Source organism: Mycteria americana, chromosome 2, assembly GCF_035582795.1.
Source record: "Mycteria americana isolate JAX WOST 10 ecotype Jacksonville Zoo and Gardens chromosome 2, USCA_MyAme_1.0, whole genome shotgun sequence".
Taxonomy (NCBI): Eukaryota; Metazoa; Chordata; class Aves; order Ciconiiformes; family Ciconiidae; genus Mycteria; species Mycteria americana.
The window spans coordinates 169,302,657-169,315,507 of NC_134366.1; the positions used below are offsets into that span (position 1 = coordinate 169,302,657).

Below are 12,851 nucleotides of genomic sequence, written 5' to 3' on the forward strand. Positions count from 1 at the left end.
CAATGAGGGTGGTGAGACACTGGAACAGGTTGCCCAAAGAAGTGTGGATGCCCCATCATTGGAAGTGCTCAAGGTCAGGTTGGATGGGGCTTTGAGCAACCTGATGGTTGATCATGGCAGTGGGTTTGGACTAGATGATCTTTAAAGGTCCCTTTCAACCCAAACCATTCTATGATTCTATTAAATTCACCCTTGCTGGTGCACCTTCCTGTCTTCCTTCCTGCCTTCTTCCAGTCTTTGCCCCTGTCTTTCAAAGCTCTGAGATCCTCTGTCTTTGCTGCTCTTTTCCTACATGTGGGCTATCACCTTTCCTTCAGAGAACTTACTCATCTGGGCTATAGCCCATACTTCATCTTTAACACTGGAAAACCTCAATAGCCAAATGCAGTTTACCTGTTGGAGCCAGGAGATCCTCCATGCTGGTTGTAAGACTTCTAGATGCTAAAGAAACAACCCTGTATTGCTGGCTTTGTTTTTTTCTTAACTAAAGAATCCCATAGAAGTGAAGGGAGTTTCACTTCAAATACAGCTAGCATTAAGCCCAGAGCTGGCTGTGGGCATTGACAAGCTACAAAAATTTCATGGTTGTCCCTCGTCTGTCCAAGTTCTTTAAAAACTGTCTTATCATGTGTGAATGAGAGAGCTTCACTTAAGACTTTAAGCATTGTCACCATAGATATATCAAGCCAAGAGGAACTTGTGCGGTTTGAAGGGAAATCCTTGTAGCAATACTGCTAATGTACTTAAATATGTTTTAAAAGGCTTTATGTGAAAGGACAATAAATTAAAATTCCAAAGGTCGAGACAGAAACAAAGATGCTAACTGTGCAGTTATTTTGCTATTTGTTATTAGGGTAATTCTTAATATATATTTCTGTTTATATAAATTTAAAAAATCTGAAAATAAGTCCATGTTGATTGATATAGTTTGATGAAGTCCAACCATTTAGGTGTTATTTATATTATAATGACAATGAGGATTTCTTTGCAATATAGTCTACACAGTTAGAGTGGATTTACAATATTGAGAGTCATTATCAAAGCAACATCCCATTAAAAAGAATAAAAGAAGAAAAAGAAGGGGAAGCTATTCTGATATCCTTAAAATGAATGCTCAACTAGACTGTTACTGCCAATATTTCCCAAAATGTTCTGCCAGCATAAAGAGTATAAAAACTATGTCTCCGCGTTTCACAGGAATGACATCTCCCAGATTTTTCTGAGGCTCCATAGAAGCTCTCTGCCATACCCCACAAGGAGCAAATTGTATGGACCTAATCCAGCTCCATGTACAATCCAACTCCAATTCTGAAATCTGATTCTGAGCCATGGAAGGATATTATATGTATAGGAACATGGACACATTTAGGTATGTGTATCCATCAGTCAGAGCACTGGTAGCAGTATAGAATGTGAAAGTGAACACACTGAAAGGTCCACCAACTTCTGCAGCAATACAAAAGAGACCTTTTCACATTTCCCTTCTCTCACAATTATGGAAACAGAAGGCTGGGAATGCTGTCTAATGTACAAGGCAAGGCAAGAAACCATCAATCTGAATGTAAGAACGGCTACACTGGTATGTTGTCAGACTCAGTATACTACTCAGGATTGAAAAAGTTGGTGAGTGAAACCTTGAAATGAGCACACTACTTTGTACAGACTGTATAGATACACACACACACATATATTAGGCACGTATATAAGTGTAAACTAACCTGTCTCTTAATGTTTTTCAAAATTTTTTGTTGGCAGACTCCTGAATATTTTCTAAAAGAGGAGCAGACCCTCATACAGCACACTGAAGCTTGCTGATGGTTGGAGATTGCTTTTCTTTCTTGTTTTTCACATACTCCTTAGAAGTCCATGTCTGTGGCTCAAAACCACTGCATTGTATGACAGCTTAACCTAGATGTCCCATTATACTTAAAAGTCTGTAAACAATTTACGAAGGAAGAAGTAAGCTGCGGTATGTAAGTGTAGCTGGCACTAAAATGTTGAGGCCAAAAAGTGATAAAGACTTCCCAAACAAGAAGCAGGAACCAGAAGTTCTTGATTCCTGACAGAATTTATTTCTTAACTGGGTAAATCCAGCTTTTAGCTTTAACCTATCAATTTATAAAAGGGAAAAAACAGAAAATAATATTTACCTATTTAATTCAAGTACTGAGGTAACATTTAATATTTAAAAAAATTGTCAATATTGAAACACACCATGAAACTGTTTCTATATGATTTCTGTCCCTTTGAGGGGCAGATGATTTTCAGGTGCAATATACCTTCCTATTTTCTTGTGATCTTAATCTCACCCTTTTGTACATTCCTTCTTTCTCCTTCCTATTTTAAAAACATGCCTACCTTATCAAACCAGCCTTGTTCTTTAGCAGTCTTTACCAGCCTGCTAGCAACCCTTTCCTTGAACTAATCCTGTCTAAGTTTTCCACTTTTCTTCTTTTGAAAAAAACTAGTTTTACTTTTTGTATGTACAAATATTTCCCTGTGGTTGTGAGTTTGGTTTTTTTTTTAATTTTTTAAACTGTCTTATTTCAGAAATCTCCACTTAATCTTGATCTTAATTTACTGATGAGAGTCTTGACACCTGAAACCACGTTTGTCATTTTTTAATAGTTTTCATCACAAGATATAGAGGACTGGTCACTTATGTTTTTAAACAAATTATGTTTGCATTAAAAAATTGCCTGCCTTCAAAACAAAAATAATTGTGAAGAATTACTCCCTTTCTCTTTTTTGAAAAAACTGCTGTGACATTGAAAATTTATCAAAATGTTATGAAAATGTATAGAAAGTTATTGAAATTTGTCACTTCAAATCTGATAACTTTTTGATAAAAATTTTAATGAAAAATTGAAAAAAAAAACTAAAAAAGTGAAAAATAGGTTCTTTTCCAAACCCTTAAAAACAACTTGGATATCTTTGTATGAATAAAGTTTTAAATGTTTCAACCAGCTGTAACCATATAATAATTAGGACTGTATATAGCACTGCAAATGGGCATTAGTAAAGCATTAACAGAGCGTTGCAGAGGAGTCTAAGAAGACATCCTTATATTTTTTAAGCTTTCCACAGTCCTTACCGCTCTATGTCTCCAGACTATTTTAATCCGATTGGTTTTTTAGGGGTATTACTGGCTAGATTTTGAATTTCATATCAGAGTAATAAATTTTAAAAAAATAAAAATTTGTTGGGGTAAATGTACTTAGATACAAATGTAAAAGTAAAAATTGTACCTCTAAGGTTATAATAAGCACAATAATGATCCTCTATAAATGTAAACAGAATAAATGTTAACAGATGCCACTGATATTTTACAAGTAATCCAATAGACTCCTCTTGGTTTGGCAGCTTCTAACTTGAACAAAATTCTTCCTGACTTAAAGTTGTTTTTTTCAAACAAAAATGTCAAGATTTCTTCATTCTATGTACGTTAAATTTTTCACTCCTTTCCATTATTTGAATGTACGTATGTTACAGATTATTACCAGTAATGGAACCATCCAAATATTTTCTTTCAACAAATGGAAACATTGATACTTTCATAAACGTTTTTCAGACTTCTCAGTTCATCACAAAGAAAGTTTTAACCTGAGTTCATATAAGCTTGTTTCCTCTTATGTTAGCTACCCCAAAAGTGCTACAAATGTATAGCTTTGTTAATACATAAATAAGCATTAAATCAAGGACAGCCAAGCTCCTGGGTTAATATTCAGGAGAAATGGGAATCATATTGGTCCAATCACATTTAGAGAATTTGACTTCTTATTCTGATTCTGTACTTCCGAAGTGGCTCATGTCTTTATGCGGACAAAGAACATAGAAACTAAAGAGGAATATTTATTTCTTCCAAAAGCACCAATATTTGGAAGCTTGAATGCCTTAAAGCCATAGCACTTTATTCTCTGAAACAGAAATGGAAATGGAGAGTCTGAAAGTCCCACCTGATCTCATTTCTAACACTGCACTCTTTTGGCTAAAGGATTCTCCTCCAGTCAATGAAAAGGTTTGCCTCTGTTACTCCGTACTTCAGGCACTATTTGAAGTAGTTGAGTCCTGCCACGAGGAAAAACTTCTCCAGGAAAAGTTCAGAGTCCAGCACGGCAATGTGGGCAGCCCGGCCTATCAATGTGTTGGCGGTGTTTGGCAGAGCATGGAACACATTGTGTCTGATCAAAGTGCAGTCCTTCGCCCCAATCAAAGGCTGGAGCAGGTTGTTAATCATTTCTGCATAAACAGGACCTGCAAAAGAGTTTAGAAGTCACACCTACATGCCAAAGCTGCCACATCCCCTTTCCTTCCAGTATCATTTAATTACAGTCGCAATGAGAAGGAAAATGGAAGCAAGGCCAAATTGCAAGAGATAGCAAATCTCAAAGATTTGCCAAGTGCCAGGATGTTGCTAATCTAATGGAGGCACCTGGCATCTGAAGTGATCTGCTGAAGCTGCTAGCATGAAGAGTGGGACACTCCTCAGCATTTAGTCTCATTTCCTCTGTGGTGAAAGGAAATGCTTGTTTCCTTCAGCGGAAGAAGGTTGGACTCACGCTGCCTGTGAATTCAAATGCAAAAGGGACTGGCAAGACCTAGAGGACCATTCGGGTTTCTCTGGGGAATCGAACGCAGGAAGGACATCATACAGATAGTTGAGGAGTTTATAGGGCAAAAATAATGGTTGAGGAAACTAGTACTCATAAATGATCTACACTGGATATAGATCTGGCTCCTGCTAGGTCAAACATCTCCCTCAGAAGCAACCACTGGAAGAGAGAGTCAGAAAATTACCTTTTAATTCATATCTGAGGTAGGATAGAAAAAGCTGTAATTTAGGTAAGATGCATGAATGCAACCACTTTGATTATTGGGCCTGGATGTCTCTTCCTACTTTCAAAGAGTACCTCCATTTCTAGATAATCACACATGTGAAACGGGTATGAAATTACAACGAACATTGCTTCTGGAAGTGGTATCAGACTGATGCCATGAAACGTGTCATAAATGAGGGAGACTGCTAATAACAAAGGCAATACTTGGGACAATACACAGCCTGAGCTCACAAGACAGCTAGGCCTCTGATGGCATGAGACCTGGTGTGCTTTACAAATTTTATTACAAACCAATATGATTTCAGATCTGTCCCTTAAATTACTTGGCAATCATCCAAACACTTTTGAAAACAAAGGGAAACCCCCCCAACTTTGGATGTGCTGAGAGAGATTTCATTATGTGAAACAAAGGTGAGACAATACTAGTAAATCAGTAGAATACAGAAAAACATTGTCAAGAGCTAGTTCTATTATCATCACTTTAAAAAAAATAAATTAGAGGGAAGGGAAAGAAGCAGTAAGAAACCTTTGATTATGACCTGATTGAAATTTGTTTTCATCAGACAAAGATCTTCTTAAAAAGCTTCTTTTATTGATTTCAGTAATTTCCTGTGGGAAGAGAACACTTTCTTCCTTATCAAATAAACATGTAAGTTTTCATCACGCTGATGAAAAACCCTTCTAATGCAATCACCTCAGTTACACAAAAACAGAATTCCTCAACAGCTTTGTAAATACAGAAAGGATCTTAAACATACCTGTGTGTCTGTCCTTAAGTGCATTTTTGCACATTTCTATTCTTGCTGAATGAAAGGGTACATATCTGTCTTGGGGTGAGGCCACTAACACAACATTTTTAAAGTACTGAAGACCTGTGGCAAATGCATTAAATACGTTTATCATAATGATACACAGCAATGAAAATACATACAGTGTCAGCATGTGTACTTCGTGTGCAAACACATTTGAAAATCTACAGTGCAAAATAGATTATAATAATTAAAACATGCAATACAAGCTTAGAAAGATTCATAATAGCTTAAACCCATTTCTGCTCCTTCTGTGAACTATTTGTTACTTATCAACACTCATATAGGTTAATTGTATGTCAACAAAAAAAGTAAGAACTGTCTCTGTTTGAAAAAAGTGTTTGATTAAAACCTTAATCTTGCAAATATTTATGCCTCTAAACATTGGAAACACATGCACAGCCCCACTGCAGTCAATGAGTGGTTTTGGATAAATAAGTGTTCACAGGAATGGGGATCACATTAAAAAAAAAAACCACAACAAATTAGCACAATTTTCAAACAAAATAGAGAGAGGGAGGAGAAGAGGAACCAGCTTCAGTGCTATGATGTCTTACTATTACATCAGTGTTGAGGGAGCCTTGGGATCCAGTCCTTGCATTCAGCAGTCCCTTGATAAATGCACACTGCTGGTACATGGACTGGAAACAAGGAATCCTCCCTCTTCCCTGGAGGCAATGGGGCCACTGATGGGCTGTGGAAACAGGGTCCTGCTGTTTGCCCTGTCTGTGGTCTCTTGAGCCCTCCATCACCTACATTCAGCAGAAAAGTAGGAAGATGGACACAAATGATCTAGTCTACTAGTCCAGAGAATATCCTGAACACAGAAGAGCTGTGGGTTTGACCTTCATCTTTCCTTCCCCCTTATGGGAAAGGGGCCCAGAACCAAGTCCTTTGATTTCTAGATTTTCATAGAAAAGTTGACCATCACCACCACAAAGAAGAGTCCTTCTGGCTGCCTTTCTAAACCTGGCTGAAGCTGTCTATCATTTTCTTTTTGTGCAATCAAACCAACTCAGTTTGTGGCTTCAGTCTGAGGTAAAAAGTAGGAGAAGTAACTGTGAGTGTTACCATATCTAAATCTTATGTGAAGAGGTTCAATAGGGAATAATGTTTACTTTTTCTTTCACAACAAGCACAAGGAACATTTAAAGAGATTGCAAAGTAGCAGGGACTTCTACTTTAAGAAGAAAGTCAGAAATTGCTGGAGGCTTAAAGAGTTATCTGGGAAAGTAGGCACAACACTGCTTCTGATATTTCTTCCTCTGTAGGTTCTTTCAACTACTTTTGGCAGCAGGGTGCTAGAGTAGGAGCACCTCTATTTTGACTCAGTATGCCAGCTCGTATGTTCACATGTGGACCTACCTACTTCTTCAGATTTTTCACCTAAGCATCTACCCGGATGATTCTGACTTTACAGACAACCCTCTTCACATTTAAATTTCTGCTTTCTGCTTTTGCAGGGACCACACCTTCGTTTATAGCCTGTTAGATCTCCAGTCTACCAAGCTAACAACGAACGAATTGCTTTGACTCACAACACATGCTTGGGAATCCTTTGCTTGGGAAGTTACAATGTGAGCTTCCTGTGTAGACCCAATTTTATTTGAACATGACAGTAGTAAAGCAGACATCAACTGTACTCCACAGAAATCAGAGCCAGGGAATCAAAGGGAAAATTCAAACAAGGAAATTTAAATAACGCCAAGATACAGCAGTTTCCCGTCATTGATTATGTCATGTAATGTGTTCATAAAATCATGAAACAGCTCTAGGTCTGTCAGACTAAGTATTAAGAGGTTATATTCATCTTAACATAGTCTTTGTTTCCTATTAGCAATGTACCAAAGTATGAGAAAAAAATTAAATATCAAGTAGTTACATTGTGACTATGTACTTAGCACCAGTTTGCTCATACACAATATTAAAAATAACTCTTAAAAGAAAACATTTGCTTGAACAGAAGGATCATGCTTGCTTTCTTTTCTTAAGAAAAGTGTGATTTATTTCATTTATTCATGACAGACCAAGGAATGGGTAAAAGGATCTCTATTTAGACATCATTTTTCCAGTGTGAGGCCATAAATCTCTCTCTGTAGTACAAAGGTGTCACAATAGACATGAATAAAATTTGCTTTTCATCTCACAGTCATATTTCCTAGAGACAAGAGATCTTAAACTTAAGAAAAAATAAAAAAGGAAAAATTATTTTCATCTAGTAGCATAAATTGAGCAATGGTGGCCTGTCAAGAATGATATTTCTTGCTTGCAGAATATAAACTTAGGTGCATGTTTACTACAGCATGGAGGTCTTATTTGGTGCTAACAGTTTGGCAAATATATTCACCGATAACTGGCACAGAAAAAATGCATAGATAAAATAGACATTAGATTTTAGACAGGACAGCCCTTCCTGAAAGCAAGAGTTTTTAAAGAAAGATCATTAATAAAATGCAGATTTCCTTTACTCTCTGAAAGGCATGGCAATCCAGTACAATCCTTTGGAATAGCCCTTGATATTTACACAACCACATCAAGCCCTACTCACCCGTTTTTTGGCTGAGCTGATAGAGGAAACACTTGCGCAGATCCGCATTGTCCCTGAAGGTCAGTTGCAAAAGTGACCCTGACTTTTTCAACTTCTGCATAAGCCATAGACCTGGAATGAAAATCGGTGCACATTTTTATCCTGTTTGTAATCATCAACCAAAGGGATTAAAGACATGTGCCTACAGTAAGGGTAGCACTGTAACTCAATAATATTAGGTCTTTGTTTCTCTTGTATTGTTAAACAATGGGGAGAAAAGTCTAAGGGTCTCACTGGATAGGTGTAATGGTTTTAAACTAAAAGAGGGTAGATTCAGACTAGATATAAGGAAGAAATTTTTTATGATGAGGGTGCTGGAACACTGGAACAGGTTGCCCAGAGAGGTGGTTAGATGCCCCATCCCTGGAAACATTCAAGGTCAGGTTGGACAGTGCTCTGAGCAACCTGATCTAGTTGAAGATGTTCCTGCTCATTATAGGGGGGGAGAACTAATGATCTTTAAAGGTCCCTTCCAACCCAAACTATTCTATGATTCTATGATTATCTATGTCATGGTAGCATAAGCTCTCAGTAAGGCTAAACTGTGGGCCATTCCATTCCCATAGCATTGTGTCTTCTTCAGCCATGGAGATACCTCTCTTTATTGGCAGTATACAGAGAAGTAGAATACAGTGGAAGCAAAGTCATTCCTCACTGCTGCACACCCTTGGTTTTCCAGGGAGCACTGTGCTGGACTTTGTAGTAGATACTGAAAGCCCCTCTCATTGCAATTTTTTCTGTGTGGGTTTGAAGTCTTCAGCAAATATTTTCCACAACTTCAGCGTACAAGTCATGTTCTTACGATTTATTTCTACCTCCATGTGTTGCTCTCTCATGCACTTTGCCATGGACTGCAGCCAGTCATAGCTTTCCCATCAACTCTTACCTGTACTAACCAAAGTACTGTTGTTGTAAAGGGTTCCCAGGTGAGGCCCAGAGAGGGACAAGAAGGTGTGTAACTTGTTGAGGTAATAGCGAAACCTGGGGCGAGTTAGTACAGATCGAATGATGACGTTACCAAGGGAATGTCCAATAAAACTGTTGGGAAAGAAAGAATTACATTAACATAAAAACCATTTGTATTTTATTTAAATTAAACATAAGGGTGGTATAAATTGCTCTTGAGGGGAATCTGTCAGGGCTTTCAGTAACATCCTTTAGATACCATTTCACATTTTCTTTCAGCCTAGTAGATACTCTTCCATCTATAACAATGTAAAAATTCATCTCACTGATTCAATGGCTTTTGACACGGGGTGCTTTTGGAAAAGCTAATTTCACTGAATGTTGCTCATGTAACTCAGTTACATGACTGTTATAGTCTGATATACAGTCTAATAGTCTGATAGTTACAGACTATTAACTATCAGAACACTTACCTTATTCGGGATATGGAGAGGTTGTACAACTGGATATGCTGAATAATTTCATCCAATAATCGGTCAGTCATTGTATCAAAATCAGCAAAAGTATCAGTCTGGTGAAAAATTGAATGAATTTGTGAATTAAAATATATTGCACTTATTGCAGACTGATGTTATTTTCAAAGTAAAATGCAAGCAGAAACCTAATAACCAGTCCAAATTTTCTTTATACGTGCTCAAAGGGGAAGGGGGGGGGATTTTTCTCAGTCTCCAGGTCCCCTAAAAATTGAAGTTGTCCCTTGAAAACAGAGGAATGAAGTTTCACTTTCAGTTTATTAACAAATAGCTTCCAATTAATATTGCAAACGTACTCAAGACAAGTATTTTCTTTCTCACATAGCTTCAACAGTAACAACAATACCATGGGTCAGTGTGGGTCACATAGCTATCGTTAAAGCCCATGTGGAAATTCACTGTCCTCAGTGAGCTCGTAGGTAAGGAAAGGCAAAATTTTCTTTTTTCAAATGTCTCTTTGACTCTATATTGTGCCTTTTAGCTTCAAGAACCCAACCTGAGAATTCAAGTTAGGACTAGAGTAACCCCACACTTTGTAGGGCATGGAAGTAGGGCCCTCTAGAAGACAATTCATATTTTAAGGGGATTAAATTACCTCCTGTGGTTGCTTCTCTTTCTCTACCAACTGTGCCTCTAACTTTGGCATGTGTCATGATAGGAAAAACCTGGACCTACAATTTATTAATATTAAGATTACCAATATTAGGCTGAGTGATTCCAAAGTCATAAGTATGATCTTAAAGCAGCCTGACTTGACGCTGGTGGGAACTGTTAATGCTCAGCTGCTGTAGATACCATACTATGTACCTGGAAGAAAAGCTTTGGGCATTTAGGATTTAACAGATTATTATGATAAAATAGTTTACAACATTATACACTGACACACGGGTTATGCTGATGCTAAGGACGTAATCACAAACTTATTTGGCCATCTTAATGACATGCTGTGCGTTTGTTATTCAACAGTTATCAGTAAGAGAATAAGTGCTAGAGAAAGACAAACAATGTGTTGCTTGCAACAGTACTGCCAGTTGTGATACAATAAAATAAATAATATATTGTCCAGTCTATACGATTGCAGGCAGATCTTATTCAGAATTGTGTCATTTGGCAATCCAACAGGACTTTAAATCAAATTCGTAACTAATGAGATGCCACAAAAACAATCATCAAATGTTGGAACAGCTATTCAGAGCAAACATGTCAGTAATTAATGCTTTTGTGACACAACTCATCTGGCTAATTGCAGCTCTTGCAAAGGAAAACATGAGCATATTCACTTTGTGGTTCGGCCTCAAAATAAATATTCTCACAACTACAAACAGTCCACTAACCTTCTGCCTGTTCATTTTGTCTGCATTGATAATTAATGATTTCCTCCTAGGCTCATTATCCCAAGTCTTTCAGGTTGTTTAAAAGCAGAAGAATATCAGCCTGAACATTAATCATAAACAAAACACTTCAAGCGTCATATTTCACCTGGTTATATCTCCATTCTTTAGTAACTTCTCAGTCTAATTGAGCTTGTCAAATGTATCACAAATGATGCCTAAAAAAAGTGATTTGTGTTTTCTTCTATAAGGCAAACTTCAGCTAAACAACTGATTTCTTGGTCATTTTCAGTGTGGTTCTCAGAGCAGGGAAAAAAGGGTGACAGGATGCTTTACAGCATCCAAATAGTCTTCAAACCACACAGGTTCTATTTCCAGTGCCATGGAAACTTCCTCACCTTCCCAGACTATAAAAGCACTAAAAGTTCCTGTTACGGGCTCTGGATAATGTTAAATAGAGATGTCGTAAGATGTTTCATTCTCTGAAAACATGAGAAGAGGCTTTGATGCAAGTCTGAAGTGGTCTCCTCATTATTTTTATCTCGCTTACGTTTACTGTGCAGGTCTGCTGCTGACAGAGATGTGCACTGGAAGGTGGCAAGTTCACAGACTAACACCAACTGGCCACTTCAAAATATAAAAGCTGTTGAACAAAGAAGGTTGAAAAGTTTTGACTCAAGGTTCTCAGCTGCTCATAAATCAGAATAAGATTTCTAACTGGGCACTGGAAATCCTTATCTTGTGCATAAAGGTAGGCCTCTGTGTCATAATTATGTGTTCATTGCAGAGCAAAGCAAAGAATTAATTTCTGTTTCTCTGCCTAGGCTTGCAATGAATTTTTCTGGAAGACGTTTCTTTATCATTCAAGGAAATACATCTCGCAAACTTTGCAACATGAGAAGCAATGGCTGATGCAGCAAAGGAAGCCGATAACACCTGCTGGATATTCCACAGCCTCCAGAGAATTTAGCATCACTAAACTTGCTGCTTTCTGTCGGTACTGTGTTGCCTGGCATCCAACAGGCAGAGGCACCAGGCTTCTAAGTTTGCAAACTGACAGAATAAATCAATTTTCTCCTTCTAAGGTCTAGTCCTATAAGTACTAATGTCATTGTCTTTGACTTTAATGCTAGGAATATTTTCTGGTGGGTTTCAACACCCTATCAAATTAGACAGGAACAGGACCAGGCCTTTGAACTAAATACTACATAGAATTCCCTGAATCCCCCAGTGCTTTTGCTTCATTCAGCTGGTGAGAAGGCTTTGGTGAAGGCCCTGTTTCAGCAATGTCAACAGCTTGTAGCAGATCTAAAGGAAGACAGAAATTAGCTCTATACTACCTGATTTCTTTCAGACATTAGGAAGTCCAGTTTTCCGTCAGGGAGTCCCAGTTCTATAAAAGTCTTTACCAGCCGCAGATCTGCACTGTTACCTAGAAATAAATGGTACTTTATAAGGTGTAATTCAACAGAAAAATAACTAATCTGGAGTCAATTTAATACGTTCATCTTCCTGTAAACCTTGACACGAGGGAGCTCTTCCTAAGTGCTGCTAAAACAGCTCACTACACTGTAGGATCATGCATTGAAACAGCAAGAATACCCACAGCCTGCACAAAGTGGGGCTGGACCTCACCTCCTGCTGCTGGAGACTGCATAAATGGTGGGGAAGAAAGGGCAAAGATCAGGCCCAGAATAACTCTGTCCCCTATCTGCTGAACAGCAGAAGTAAGACAAAAAAACAAAAAGCTGAGGTCTGTCCTTCCACCTTCACAGCTGGTGAGGCTCCCAGGGGACACTGCAGCCCTGCCAGGGACCTCAGCACATGTGCTGGGGTATAGGGCTGTA

The 12,851-nt window shown here is 38.0% G+C and overlaps 1 protein-coding gene across 1 annotated transcript in view; it reads right to left on the reverse strand.

Annotated features, from left to right (window-relative positions):
• Positions 1–4,048: 4,048 nt before the first annotated feature.
• Positions 4,049–12,851, reverse strand: part of FAM135B (family with sequence similarity 135 member B) — a 151,931-nt gene continuing 143,128 nt past the window's right edge. The window contains exons 14-19 of the mRNA XM_075495767.1: positions 12,345–12,436; positions 9,614–9,711; positions 9,121–9,272; positions 8,196–8,306; positions 5,597–5,710; positions 4,049–4,254 (exon numbers count right to left, since the gene is read on the reverse strand). Coding sequence (XP_075351882.1) covers positions 4,049–4,254; positions 5,597–5,710; positions 8,196–8,306; positions 9,121–9,272; positions 9,614–9,711; positions 12,345–12,436 — 773 coding nt within the window. The remainder of the gene's footprint in view (positions 4,255–5,596; positions 5,711–8,195; positions 8,307–9,120; positions 9,273–9,613; positions 9,712–12,344; positions 12,437–12,851) is intronic.